At 47.5% G+C, this 15,583-nt stretch overlaps 1 protein-coding gene across 1 annotated transcript; it reads right to left on the bottom strand.

The window, feature by feature from the left end:
* Positions 1-929: 929 nt before the first annotated feature.
* Positions 930-8,899, bottom strand: LOC143102121 (CCN family member 1). The gene is made up of 5 exons (XM_076265519.1): positions 8,633-8,899; positions 7,224-7,437; positions 5,937-6,368; positions 5,010-5,188; positions 930-3,688 (listed from the first exon to the last, which is right to left on the bottom strand). The coding sequence occupies exons 1-5, from the start codon at positions 8,681-8,683 to the stop codon at positions 3,383-3,385; spliced, it is 1,182 nt and encodes a 393-aa protein (XP_076121634.1). The 5' UTR covers positions 8,684-8,899; the 3' UTR covers positions 930-3,382.
* Between the last annotated feature and the right edge of the window lie 6,684 nt (positions 8,900-15,583).

Here is a 15,583-nt window from a genome sequence, read left to right as displayed (position 1 = left end):
CGTTGTTATGTGAAGACCAAGCTGTGTACCGCTTTGTGGTCTGGTATAGGCCACCATATAACTGTGAAAGGCCTTCACAGTGTGGTCTCACCGTAACGCACGTTGGCATGCTATTCAGTGTTCCGTGTCAAATGTGTTGGATGTCTGCATGCCTTTAGAGGTACTTAACTTGCCAGTTTTAGACTAAAACCTTTGCCAGATCTCTTTAGACACTTTAATTGGGTGTTATGGCCATTATTCTGGGAGGTTAATTGGAGTATTTCTGAGCGTAACATGATTTTAAAAGTTTTCCTTACAAAAGCTATAGCTTGCACACATCCACAAATTTGTTATTTCAGTGGAAAAGAAAGATGTGACCTGACCAGATGCTTGTGTTGGTCTGAAATGTCTGCAGTTGGTTAATTGCTGTTCTCCAGACTTGGGAAAAGTATAGAGATTTAGGGGATGGTCTTGCTGTGGACATGGCCTTGTATGCTCTACTAAAACTAAAATGCAGATTTTTTTATTAATGCAAACAACCAGGTTGACCGATAGAGAAAAAGTTTGGGGGAAAATTTGGAAAAAGCAGTGCAAACCAGCCTTTTCATCAGATGCTATTGCTGTCAAGGTTCACAGAGAAACATTGCCATACATCAGTCCCGTAAGTATTTTAAGTTCTCGCATCAGAGGGAACCTCTATGACCTGAGCTCACATACAGTAAACTAGATAAGCTTGCAACATGACTGCTGAGATGGTTGACCATCAAATATGCACAATGATGCATGTAACAAAGCAGTTCTAACATAATCACATCTGTTTATTCTATGTGTATAAGCATACTTGTAAATATGTCATTGTTACATAAGAAAAAAAAACATGTTGGAATGAACAGGTTATAGCTCTCCCTAAATATAGCATCCCACACTAATACTGCCTGCATAGTTGTCACGATACTTCCCCTTACTATCTATAGCCCAACAGGTGCTGTTGTCCCATTCACTCTTGTGTGGTTGCTGAAAGCTCTGAGGCAAGTAGGAAGAACAACAAATAGCCAGGTTTAAAATGAATTAGTTATTACCCAAACAGACTAAACTGGTACTGGTGTGATACTAATATAAAAGAAAACTTACACATAACTGACATTTTTCTTTTTTATTTAAAGCAGATTATTTGCGATGACAACTGTTTATTTCTAGATTTCACTCAAATGAAATGTAAACCCTTCACTACAGCATCAGTGAATTGTCATATTTTAATTTATTGGAGAACTATGAGAGAATTCTACCCTCAAAATGAAAATACAATGGAATTAGTAAAAATGGTTTTGGAATTCAACAAATGAAAAGAAACACACAGTCACAATAAAATATATAGGCTGTTTAGGATTTCTATTAAAATGTGTTTTTTTGCTCCCAAATATTCCATAATGCCACTTAAACCTTTTTTCTTTATTTAGAAATCATTAGACCCACATAAACAGAAAAAAGCACAACTGCCAAAATAACATTGGGTTAAATATAGCTGCAACTTCTGTCCTTATAACATAATGGTTTGCTTCTTGATATCTGAACAACACTGCACATTGTAACAAATATATATTTAATTGAAAAATGCTGCCAACTCTTATTCCTGTGGCACATAAAGCCAGCTGTGGTCAGACACAAGTCAGGTAAGGTGCATGAACATCTGTAAGTCTCCTTTCTGTCCTAAAGCTTGACCCAAGTCTTCAAAAGGGCCATGCTGCATGAATGCTAAACTCATTGTGTGTAAATTAAGTTGATGCTTTTCTTATTATTGCACCATACAGCTAACAGATTAATACCAGTGCGCACTGCAAATGCCTGCTAATGGCTAAAATCAAAGCTAGTCATTTGGGGAGTGGGGGTGTTTTGAGGTCGCTGGAGATATCCCGAATTCCAGGCTCAAACCCACATTTTGTTGCCTCTAGTTGGCTCCCATGGTTTTAATGAGAATGATGTCACACTCAACATCTCATCTAACACTGCCAAATGGCAGACATGGAGACCACAAGAGGCACGCAGCAACTCAAACAAGAGTTTAGGTCTCTTGATTTTTTGCATCAGTTGCAAGATTAGAGGCCAGATCGAATCCAGAAAAGTCCCACCCGCTAGTCCCAAATTACATGTTTATGTCTGATGCTGGTGTTTTAAAATGTATTTTTACAGCAAACCAGAGGGTTGCCGGGCTCCTCACTACCCCCAAAATTTCAGCATTGTAATTTGTCGGAGTTACCAAGTTGACGTTTTGGTGCCAAGACTCCACAAGATGGTCTTTAGGCGCTTGTCATAAGTCTCTCTAGACCAAGTGCACCATTGTTGGGATACAAAATGGATGGGGTTGAAGGTGAAGGTATCTTTAGGCTTTGGAGCTTTGCCTCAGACAAATCTCTCCGAAAGAGGAGACGGTTCAGTCCAGTTGTTGAGCATGAGATACTCTTTCATCGGTGGCTGGCCCATGTCCTACCACTCTTGAGGAAACACTAGAGGGCTACTGGTCAAACAATGTTCTTACACTCCTTCACAGTCAACTGTTTCCCAACCAGAGGCTCATCATCTGCTTTTTTTTTTAAAGGCTGTCATTTCATCTGTCAAAACAATAAATAGCCTAGCATAAATAAGAGGCAAAAGAAGACTTCCTCGGAAAAAAAAGGGAGGATGCCTCCTCTTCCATCTTGGTTTCCCATTGGCTGTCTCGGTCCATGTTTAAAGTCCCTCGTCTCCTTTGGAAGACAAGTCTCACACAGTCAGCCTGTGCATCCTTCCTCTTCCCCACTCTGTCTGGATGAAAATACTCGTTGCCATTGAAAGGTTTAGCGCCTGCTCACATTCAGCATGAAAAGCGAACCCCAATCTTTTACTCCACCAGCCCACTGGGGCCTTTTTGCGGCAGCTGTTTGCGAGTTCCTCTTAGAATCTGGATTTTTCGCCACGTCTTTGCTGCCAAATCACATCGTTTCCCCCGTCCATGTCACTTCAGTCACAGAGCGCATTGCCACTGCTTGGTTTTTTTTTATGTAGGGAGATAAAAAATGGCGGCTCGCAGAATCCACGGCTAGCTATATACACGCGGGGCTCTCGTGGTGATCCCTATCAAACCGCGTTGGACACGGGCGTCTAATCTAAGACCAGCACTAATCCACTAGATCTGAGCAAAAGGGAGGATCGGATTTGAAACTCGGAAAAAAACGGAACTCTCCCTTTCCTCCTGTGGATCAGACACCCTTAGGAGTTTAGGCCAGTCTGAGCCTCAGGCTAGCATCTACTTGGGAAGTACACTTGGAACCGCTACTCTATCAGGGTGTGGGGAGGTTGGCTGGGTAAGGAAGGGGCGATAGAGAGAGACAGAGATAGAGAGAGGTTAAAAAAAAGTGAAGGTGCAGAACTAGTCGATGAACTTGTGTGTGTCGCCGTAGAGCCAGCGCTGGGGCGGCAGGGCGGCCTCGTTGAGGTGACTGCACTCGTCACTGCACTTGCACGACTGCACGAACATAACGGACCGCTCAAAGCGCTCACCGTCCGGGCAGGAGAAGCGCACAGCGGCGGTGCGCGTGCGACGCGGCGAGCAGCAGCGTACGTCCAGGCACACGCCGCAGTAGTTGGGCCGGTAGAGGCGGACGCTCCGACAGCCGGCGTAGTGCAGACGCAGGGGCTCCGGGGCCTTCTGGGTACGTGAGCACTTCCGCCCCTTCTGTTGAGAGACAGACACGGATTGAAATACATCTTTCAGCCTGACCTAAGCTAGCCATTACAAGTATAAGCTTTCTCACAGTTATTAACATCTGAAGTGCAATCACTTTTAACTACTATTAATGAGGATGGGGACACTTGGTATTATATTTGTCATTTGTGAAGACCACATTTACAGGAATAACTTAGTTTTGAAATGCAATGACATTCAGTGGTAAAAAACACTGTTTTTGGCTTTAATACATGGCTCCCCACAAAAACTGCATCCCTAAAATGGGAAGAAATTTCAGTTCAAATGCACAAGAGGTATGGCATCAGATGAAAGCCCCAAACCAAACGCTGAGAAGCTTCTAATCCCCATGCTAATACCAGGCCAGCTCTAAAGGCATTGACACATCCTGTGAAACAGGTGCATCAACACTGAGCCCAGAGCTGACTTGCGGCTGCAAAGCTGTTAAATAACTAAGAGATACACAAAGATGGACAAGTCCAAACAGCGTGGAAGTGACCATACATCGCCTATGAGCCCAACAGCCAGGGACATACTGGGGAAGACATTCAGCCCCGACTGCAAGCATCATCCAGAGGGCCAGTAGTGAGACAGACAGGTCAAAGTAAAAACTTTGGCAAGCCACCAGGATTTTGTCCCTGTAGGCCTGTACACCACTGCTGCTACTGAGGAAACACATGCAGAAATGAACGAGACTGTGCTGTTCCCCAACATTCTCTAACATTCCCTAACATCCGGCTCTTGTTTTCTGAGGGTATCTCTTGTCAACGTTGAACTGCATGACCTGCCAGCTTCCACATTGACAGCTCCTAATAGAATGGGCAGTTGCCAGAAAGCCAGAGGACTGGAGCGCTATGAATTCTGGGATATTAATAATACCAATGTGAACTCCCAATGGGTCAACCTTAGGGGCTATCTCCACCAACCCTCATTAGGAGTGTCTGGTTTTCCCGGCCAAGCAGATTCCAAACGGGGCAGGCAAGGGTGTTGCTTTTTGGCCTCTCCAAAAGACATGCTAATTCTGTCTGCTCTTCTAGAGTATGTTGACACTAGTCCGAGATACAAGCACAACAGTGCCAACTCTGTCCCCAGTAGAATTGACTATAAAGATTATCTTTCTATCTATTGCCGTCATCCACCCCTCTCACACAAACACCTCATCTCTCTCTCTGATTTCTGACAATACAGTCACAGATCAATGACAACAGGAATGGGACATTGGCTCCACATTGGAAAAGTCTATCAACAGAAATAAACACACACACACACACACGCACACACATGCCCACACACACATAAGCACATGTCATACCTTAATGGGGACGGACATGGAGCTGCATGGTCGAATGTTGCACAGGCGGGTCTCCTTGACCAGCTTGCACTGGGCATTGTTGTTGGTGACCCTCGAGGAGACGCCCATGCCACAGCTGCGCGAGCACTGGGACCAGTTGGTTGTCTGGACCACACACTGCTTTCCCTCCTGCCTCCATGCTAGAGGAACCAAGGAGAAACAAATAAAGGAGTGAGACGTGGACAGAGGACAACAGGATGTGGGCAAGGCATTAACAGACAGATTGTGTGAGAGAAAGAGAGAGAGAGAGAGAGAAAGAAAGAGAGAGAGAGAGAGAGAGAAAGAAAGAGTGAGAGAGCGATAGGGCAAGTACGCAAAAGATAGGGTAAGCGCAAGGCAAGGCCATTAGTAAGTAAGCAAGTAAGCACACAGGCACCATTCACAGAACTGGCAACACTGACGCATAGAGTGGGTGATTAGAGAGTGGAGAAAAAAGGTGGTCGACTGAAGTATGTGCTGTGAGAGAACCGACTGTATATATTTGTGTGTGTTTGTGTATGTGTGTGTGTGTGTGTGTGTGTGCGCGCGTGTGTGTGTGTGTGCGTTTGTGTGTATGTGTGTGTGTGTGTGAGAGAGAGAGAAAGAGAGAGAGAGAGAGTGTGTGTGAGGGAGTGAGTGTTGCCGGTGCCTAAAGATTCAGTGGAAACCACTGGGGTGCGCACAGGCAGCTCAAACACGGACACACAGAGAGGGAAGCGGCGCGCGGCGAGGGGAGAAACGACCCCGGCTCACAGTGGGGTCGATTGTGCCCTCCTCCGCCCGCGCACAAACAGGCCACACTCTGGAGAGGACAAGAAGCAGGCGGCAGACGGCAGCAACATGGCGACAGCAGCCCTCCACCTCCCACCCCCACCCTAATCCATTCCACCCTCCTCTCCTCCTGCTCACCAGCCAGGTGCTTGTGACTGTGTGGCTTGTCCCACCTCTTCCCCTCCTCCATCAGCTCGTTGCTCAGGGTGTCCTTGGCCTTGTGCGGGAAGCGCTTGAAGTACTGCTTGGGGTAAGAGGGCTCTGGGTAAGGCTTGGGGTAGGGCAGGAGGTCCTGGAAGAAGAAAGGGGGTGGATCAGGCTTCCTGACCACAGGGGGCAGCGCCGACGAGCTCTTGTGGCAGTCCAGGCTCGGGCAGCACTGGCCGGGCACCCTGACGAGGCGCGGGGCTGGGCACGAGGGCGAGGCCAGGGGCAGGTGAGTGGGGCAGAGGGGCACGCAGCCCACGGCCCCATCCACACACGTGCACTGGTGCTTGCAGCCGGCACGGAAGTTCTCCCCGTTCTGGTACATCCGGCCGTTGTACTCGCACGAGCGGCCCTCTAGTTTAGCTGAAAGTGAAACAGGAACGGAATTAGATGGGTTCCTCCTACTGATGTCTAAAAATAATAATCTCTCACAGTCAATAATATAAGAGATTCATTTTTTAGACTCTAAGGTGTAAATGTACATCCTCAATAACACAATCTGGATTGGGGCTTTGATCAGCAGTATTAAAAAGCCATTAAAAAGACATGATGACTGAAACACTGCAAAATATAAGGAAAAGTAGAACTGACGATTAGAAAAGGGGAAGAAAAGGGCCTGCAAAGGGTGAAAGCAGATGAAAGAGAGAAACACCTAATCCCTCTCTTTATGAAGGAGCCTCTCTTCTTGACACAGAGAGGAATTTTGTCTTGTTTACAAGGTTGCTCTTGCTCTGCGAGTCTCTCTGTGGGACTCTTTCCCAAACCCCATACCTCCTCAAAAAAACTCCACTACATCAATCCACATAGGCCTCTTTATATAGAATCAGCCTCACTTCCATAAATATAGCCCTGTGTGTTTGTGTGTGTGAGTGTGTGTGCTTGTGTGTTCTCACGTTTGTGTGTGTGTGCGGTTGTGTACATCTGCGTGTGTGTGTGTGTGTGTGTGTGTGTGTGTATGTGTGTGTGTATATGTATGTATGTCTGTGTGTGTATGCGCACGACTCTGTGGATGTGTGTGTGTCTGTGTGTGTGTGTGTGTGTCTGTGTGTATGAGACGTCACACTGAGCCAGTTATATTAAGACTGAACCTGGCACTAACCAAAGGCCCATGAGGGCACTTGCAAGGCTTCGGTCCATTGGCATTCTGAAAGCTCCCCCAGCAAAATAAACCCTCTCCTCTCTCATCTCGTCTTGCACTCACACTCGCACTGGACTCACCCCTGCAGATGCCGTGGGTGCTGCCCACGTCGTTGCCATAGTTGCACTCCAGGCCCTTGTGGTGGTCGCAGGGTTGCATGGCGTGGCAGTCCTGGTTGAGCTGGGCGGCGCATACCTTGCAACAGCCACAGGCGTCGCGCACCATGCTCACGCCAGGCGGGCATGAGGGGCGTGTTGCCGGGCACTCACACACAGCGGGGCATCCAGCACAAACCTGGAAGGAAACAGGGCGAGGAGAGAAGAGGGTTATACTTGAGCTCTGAAACATGTTCAAAAACAGAAGTAGGACACACAGTAAATCTTCAAGTCTGAGTCGAAGGCTGTTATTGAGATAATTTTTGGTGAGACCATCTTTGGTGTCCCACTTCACAATGGAAGGTTTTGCGAATCCTGTCTGTCATAAATAGTATTATTTCTTCCCCACATAGTAATCTGTTTTTTAAGTTTAAAGTATAAAGGAGGGAGTTGAGGAGCCAAGCTTGAGTTGCCCTGCCAACTCTAGGAGTGATCCATATTCTCCAGAAATGTGAGCTGAAACACCATCCTTATTAACACAGAGACTAGAAGTCTGATTCATTCAACAGATATCCATTCAAACAAATGGAAGGGGGTCAGGATGACATATTTCACAAAGTCTAGCGAGAGCAGCTGCTGGCTATTCCTTTAAAACCACCTTTGTGAAGTACTGTGAGCGCCGCCTAGCCTGCGAGTTATTTCAAAACCTCTCCGGGTGAGCTTTTTGGCATCTGAGACATGAGAGAGGATGAAAGACAAAAATCAATGGAACTCCAAGGCTCCTCCCAGGACGTTTCAGATGGCGCTAAGATCACAGGATTTCGGCGAGCCTCCACAGTTGGACCATCCCGCTCCTGCAAAGCCATTGTATAAGCATGGAGGAGGGGACGTTGCGGTGGGAGATTTGAGGGGTCTAAATTGTTTCCGCGCAGCGCGCTCTGTCTATTTTGAGGGCTGAATGTATGTCAGTTTCAATTGTTTGAAATCATTAACTCGTAAAAAAAAAGGATGAGCTGCTGAGACCATCACTAAAAAGTCCAAACAATTTGCGCATCTTAATATCAATATAAAATATCTGCCCTTTTGTCCCACAGACTAAATAAATATAAAAAACATCAACAATTTGGTCCAGCTGACATTTCAAAATAGCTGGTGTAAATGTAAGCATAATTTGAAGAATAAAAACTCAGTGCGTCACCATTTGCTCGCAGGTGCACATGAAAGAAGACGCAAAAGAAGACGATAAGAACTGAATTGCCATTTAAGTGAACTTGTCAGAAACCTGTTACTTAAGGGCTAGTGTCAACAAATAGCCGCTGCATCTACACAAGTGTCTATTTTACAGACAGTACATCGGAAAAATAACAAAACATTTGTAAATAGAGGTTACACACCGTGGCAAAGATCGCCAAAATGAACGCAAGAAGTGCCACAGACGTCCTCATTCTGCCAGGGAGTCAATAGCCCAAATGTTACAAGTCGTTTCTTCAAAGATGGCAAAAGGGATGAAAGAAATAAGATAAATGGTTGTATTCCTCGGAGGTACAGTAATCCACAAATCCAGTATGGCTACAGTAAGACTAGAAATGGAAAAAGAAATGTTGCTCAGTAGCTGGATGCTTCAGGTGTAACAGTTAGCTGAACTTCGTTGGACAACTCAATACTTGAAACTTCACAGATTAAATTCTGACCTCTGCTATATATTGTGATCATGTCTTTTTACTGCAGCTCCGCCTACCTAGAATCGTCTGGCCAATTAAGATGCGGGCGTGTGGCCAGGGCATTCCAAAGGGGGTGGGGAAGGGCGGGCGTTGGATGTCCAAAACGGCTAGCAAGGATTTGGGGCGTGGTCAAACATGAATGCACTCATTCATAAAAATTTTGAATTACTACATTCCAAAGAGGACCTGGCGTTTGGTGTTTATTTATTTATGTTTGAATAAAAATATTATTGATGCTTTAAAGTCGTTTTTATACACATATGTCTGTCCGGCCACTGCTTTGTGAAGGGCAAGATAAATATACTCAGCTGGCCTGTGCGAGCTACATTAATACAGGAACCGCCATAGAAAACAACCAGGAATTTCCTCCCCCATTCTGTATAAAAATACTTGAGAAGAAAGACGATGATAAAGTAGCCCACTCCTACTGGCTCTGTCTGCCAGTCCGCTGAATCTGAATGCACTTCCGTGCAATAACGTGTCATAACTCAGGATGATGACTGCAATCTCTTGCCATCTTTGGTCTCTTTTTTAACCATGCTGTTTTCCACAGATGCATGCCCAAGTCAGACAGCTCAATCTGACTGGGCAGGTCTGTCCACCACCTGTCTAATCCAGCTCCAGCTGTCTCGCTTTTGTCCAGAGGTGAGTGGCAGTGGTTTACTCTTCAGAGCATGTGTGAGCAAGGTCAGCGAGTGAAAGGTCAAACACACTGCCATGCACCCAAGACACACTCAAGATGACACACCTGCGTCAGCCAAAGGACTGCACCTGACATGCATAATTTCCCCTTGATGATTCAAAATCCAAACACACACACGTTTAGTCAGTGTGTCAGTCATCTAAGCAAGAGATTAGGGTTTCACATCACTGTCTTGTCAGTTTGTCGTGTTCTTTCAGTAAAATATGTTGACACAATGGGTTCATGGAAAGGATGCTCTCTTGTAGGAGCAAAAGAGGGAAAATTCTCCCAAGCCAAACACAAGATCTCATGCTCTCCCTCTCAAACACACACACACACACACACAGACAGACAGACAGACACTACTCTGCCTATTCCCAGACTTGTTTTTCCAAAAACTAGGAGCATGAGTGACTCATCAATAGACATGTCCCTTCCAGTTTAGTCACACCCACGCCATGCTCACCACACACACAGGCATGTACACACATAAACACACACACACACACACACACACACACACAGGCATGTACACACACTCTCACCATCAATAAATACTTTCTCTCTGCTTCAACTTCCCGGATTCAGCGTGGGCACACCTGCCCACACTGCCAAGCAGGGGTTTGGCATCGGCCCTCACCCCGTTTTGACTGACGTCTGACCTCTTCGCCTCTGGCCACCTGGATGTGACAGCACACCTTGCCCCCCCCCCCCCCCACCCCCCCAAATGACTGCAGCCGACGGGCCTGTTTTGATGAGCTCTCGCACCCTTCTCAAGTGGAAATCCACTGCAATCTCCAGGAGCCTTCTGTGGAAATGGGAAAGGGCGTGCGCGGAGTGGGGGAAAGGTGTGGGCGGACGAATCTGACCAACACATCAAATGCCGCACTCTCTCCAAAACAAGGCTGTGGAAAGAGCAGCGCAGGCCCTTGGATGAGAGAGGGGGGCCTTACTCTCTGAGCCAGGGGAAAGACTGACCGAGGAGTGGCACGACACCAAATAGCCATGCCGATGGGAGAGAAAGAGAGCGAAGGAGAGAGTGAGCGAGCGAGAGAAAAAGGGTGGGTGAGAGTCACTGGCTTTGTCATGTCATTTTGTGGAAAGTTGACAAGCTGTTCCACTTTTCACGTTGGACCATAATGGTAGCTTTGCTTAAAGCAACAAGGGGAACATCCATATTTCTCTGTTGCATGAGAGGGTAATGCGAAAAAGGGTGACATGAGAAAGGAGAAGAAAGACAACAAGAGACAAAGCGAGGGGTGCTGGGGAGGTGGGAGGATAAGAGAAGAAAAGGAGGTGCTGGAGAGAGGGAGTAAGAAGAAGAAAAACAGAGAGGAGGATCGGTGGGGAGTGTTTGCTCAAAGCAAAAGCAGCCCTTGACACACCTGTCGTGACACACCTTTGGAGGCAAAAGCACATTCCATTACATAAGGTCAACCACACCGATGAAAGCACCAATCAAGCACTACCAGTTCCAGATTTTATCAGTCAACACCACACTGGCTGGAGGTTTAGGTCCCAGGACAATCACGCAAACAAAAGAGGGAGAGGAAGGAGGAGAGAAAGAAAGCAAGAAAGAAAGGGAAAAGGAAACAGAAAAAGAAAGTTGAGAGAGAGAGGGAGAGAGGAGAGGAAAGAGAGAGGAATGTCAGTCCCACAGTTATTTTTAACCTAGAACAGGAACTTCTCTGTTGACTCCCCAAACACCCAGACTGGGGCAGGATAAGAGCAGGGAGGAAGGCATGGAGGAGATGGAGAGGGCAGGCACATACCTGAAACAGACACACACACACACACACACACACACACACACACGCAGTTTACATATCTTGAGGCATTTTACTTATTCAATCCAAAGTTACTCACAGTAATTAAGACACTGAGAATGAAGGCTTCAGCGTGGAGATTTTATAACATCATACAGTATCAATGGAATAATAAATGGATGTGGAATGTCAAAGGCACAAAGCCCTCTGGCCACTCTCCTCACCCCCTGCCCCCTCCACACACCCAGAGAACACCTGTCTTCTAGCACAACAATCAGCACACGCCCCGGCAGTGACAAATTACCTTTGTGCAACTCTGATATAAAATCTGTCTGTGGCTGTTACCTTATCCATCATGTGCTGTTTGGAATGAATGGGGAGGAAGTAAGATAGCAGTGTAAAAGGAGAACGAGAAAGAGGCCAAGCTACAAGGCCACAAATCACTGTGCAGATACAAACAACTTGGTTTTTTTAACCATCCACTGGCAGATCGAAATATGTGTGAGGAGGAGGAGGAAGGTCATCCTAGTTATGGCTGCCATACAGCAACTGACTCCCGGGCCCAGGGAATGCACGGGAGGCTGATTGGAGGGCCGCTGAGGGGCCTGTGATGGCAGCCGTGGTGCAGGTCAAGGCTCAGCTCCCTGGGGCCAACTCAATGGCCTACTTCACTCCAGGCCCCAGAGTCCACGGTTCCCACCCTCCAGTCCAGCCTATTGGCCCAGAGCGCCTACATCTACCCCCCCCCCCCAACACACACACACAAACACACACACACACACACATACACACACACACACACACACACACACCTCCTCCCCACTCCGCCCCTCAAGGCCCAGGTGTGACAGAAAAGCGCCTCTTGTTCCCTCCTGAGCCCCCCTCTGTCCACCGGGACCCCACAGATATCCCAGAAATCCCTGCAATTTCCGGTGCAATGTTTGTTTGGTAGGGGGGGTAGGCAGGGGCAGTAGGAGGGAGAGGGGGTCAGGCTGAAAAAAAGAGGCTCTCTCACAAACATGGTGAGGTGGTGGGGGGTGGGGGGGGATGGCGGCTGGCAAGTGTAAACACATAAACGAGCGGCAAGAGGGAGGACTGAGAGGCGTGTGTTCTGCTAGCTGACACACATCGCTCTCTCTCTCTTTCTCGCTCTCTCTAACTTTCCCTCGCTCTCTCACAAACACATACAAAGTTGCAAGCGTATGCCAAGAACATATACAGTTGGCACGGATGCACACACACACACACACACACACACACACACACACACACACACACACACACACACACACACACACACACACACACACACACACACACACACACACACACAACTTTAGACATTATTGACCTAGATACACACATGCATACACGAACATGTGTAACATAAACATGACATATAGAAACAGGCATACATGTAAAATGCATACATTTTATGTGCAAAACAGCACAACACACACACACACAAACATCCTCACATACATACATCCTCATATACACACACACCTTTTACCTAATTTCACAAAGACAAACATACACCCACAGTCTCTCATGCACTCACTCTCTCTCACACATTCACACACACATATCCTCTCATTCCCGCTCACTCCCACACCCCCACCTTCTGTCACACGCACACACATACCACACACACACACACACACACACACACACACACACACACACAGACACACACACACACACAGGACACCTCTGTTTCAGCAGTAGAGCTCCTGGTTGCACTTAGCACAGTACTCCCCCTGCTGGTGAGTTCTGAGCGGAGCAAATCCTCCTCAGAAGCCTCTCTTGGTCTGACTGTCCCGCTTAATTTCCCACACTGATTTAGAGTGTGTTACAAACGTGTGTATGTTACAAATACAGCATACTACAATGGCACAAAGGTCAACATACTCAGTATACACTAAATAAGAATGAAGTAAAGTCCAGTGGCGTGAACTCGGAGGCAATCAGAAAAGCGTTTTGAAGTCTCTCCTCTTGCGTGGGGGGAGGGGGATGTGGGTGAGTAGGGGCACCGGCAGGGGCGAACAGGGGGACTCGGGCGAGACGCAGCGGGAGGGCGGGGGCGAGTTCTCGGGCAGGAGCAGGGGCACGTTCAAGAGCGAGGAGGAGCAGGAGGAGGAGGTGCTCTGCGGGATGGGGGGCAGGAAGTGAGGGCGTCGGTCCCGCCTCTGGTGCGTCTCCTGTGTGCCAGTCTCAGTTGTCCCGCCTCTGTGCCCCGCCAATCGCTTCTCAAAGTGCGACCTCTGCAGTTCGCCACCGAACGCAATCCGCCTCGTCTGAGGACTCCTTTCGTCCTCGGCAAAGCCCAGGCTCTGGAGCCACTGGCACAGCCCTGCCTCCTGGTGTCCCTCTGGTTCCACTGAGGCGGCCGCACTCTTGTGAGTGTCCCACGGCCTTCCTCTGCTCCTCCTCTTCCTCTCAGCCTGCGGCCTCTCTCTCCTCCAACCACTGTGCTCAGTCCAGCTCTCAGGGAACACGCTGCTGCTCCGCCGGCCTCTCCCTCTGGATGGGGCGCTCACTGGAGGACACTGTGGAGGGACCTCCAATTTCATACCGGTCAGTGAGAGTGACCGTGTTTCCCTTTCCTTTCCTTCATCACTTCTTAGCACCTCGGGGTGGCTACAAGTCCTCAGCAATACTCTTTTCTTGGCCACCCTGTCGCAGGCTGCAGTGGAGGATTCTAAGGGGCCAGACTTACAAGTGTCCACCGCTGTGTTGCTGTGGGATTTATTGCAGTCTGCAGAGCTCACGTGTGCATCCCCAAAGGTGAAGAGCTTTCTGCTCGAGTCCTTCCACGAGCTGACGCCATGATGGCTACTGTCGGGCAGCACAGCCCGCGGTCGCTGGAACATGGAGCGCAGGCGTCTGTGAGGGGGCAGGCTGGCTGACGACGCGCCCCGCAGGCCGAGGGCACGGAACAGGGGTGGTGGCCGTAGGCCAGGCGTGGTGAGATCCCCCCCGCTCCACTGCCCAGAGAGGCCATGGCTACCATCGTCCCAGCCCACCGCCTTATCACTGCTGCAACAGCAGACCGTACTGACCCGTGATTCAGACGACCAGTCTGGCAAAGGCTGGCCCATCCTGCTGGTGCCGTCCAACATCAAAGAGGACAGAGCAAGGGCATCTTGTTCTAAGGGGATTTCCCCCGGTGCCTGGATGGTGGAGAGCCTTTATCTGTGAGCATATCAAATCACACACACACACACACACACACACACACATTAATTAGAATCAGGACAGTTGAGTGAGAGCAACACAACCCAATTGGACATGATTTCAGCACAATCAGTGGACCTTCCCACAGCATTTGAGACCAGAATGAAGCATTTTTTCATGTTATTTTTCCTGTGGTGTGACAAAGTCTGAACACATTTATTTTTGATTTACAAGGATTTTCAATGTAATTTCATAATACAATAAAAAAATAATCTTTGAATAAAATATTAAAACTCGATCATGACCTTGGATACAGTTCAATACATTAGAACATTAGACTCATTAGGCCTATGCAGCAATGTGTCATTTGTTATAAAGGTATAAGTTTCAAACACATGTCCACATTGCTCAGGCAAAAAAAATGGCCTTCTCAAAAAGATTAGAACCTAGCACTAGTCGTTTAATGAGGGAATGTTTCACAATAGCCTAAGGTCTACATAATTTACAGGAAGGATTAATATAATCTGACTAAGATTGCTATAATGAAATGGTCCCTTTGGACTTTTCCATTGATTTCAGACTACACAGTCTTTTTGCAGAAAATCTGTCAATAAATCAATCAATGAGTTTTTGTCAATCAATCACACAAATGTGTTAAACTCTGACCAATTCTGACACCTAATTGCCTAAAATACAGAACAGCAAAGGAAAACCAACATGGCAATGAAGACAAAACCATATGACCAACAGATAGCTAGAACTAGTAGCATACTGATCGACAATGAAATTCATGTAGCACTATAGCCACTTTACTTACAAATTTGCTTTGCCCCTTGCGAATTTTTGGCGGACAGGGACAGAAGCGTTCGTCTTGGTTTGGTAACCTCCCAGACAGAACTGTCTCTATCCTTTCACACGTTCCAACCTTTCATCCTCTGGTTATCCTTACATGAAAGGTGAATCGGTATTTTTGGTCTTTCATTTCTGTTCCCCATACAT

The sequence above is a fragment of the Alosa pseudoharengus genome, unplaced genomic scaffold (assembly GCF_046254945.1).
Source record: "Alosa pseudoharengus isolate Yale_2024_CS ecotype anadromous, Long Island Sound unplaced genomic scaffold, YU_APseudo_1.1 YU_APseudo_1.1_scf_4, whole genome shotgun sequence".
Lineage (NCBI taxonomy): Eukaryota > Metazoa > Chordata > Actinopteri > Clupeiformes > Clupeidae > Alosa > Alosa pseudoharengus.
This window is presented reverse-complemented; position numbering and strand designations above follow the sequence as displayed.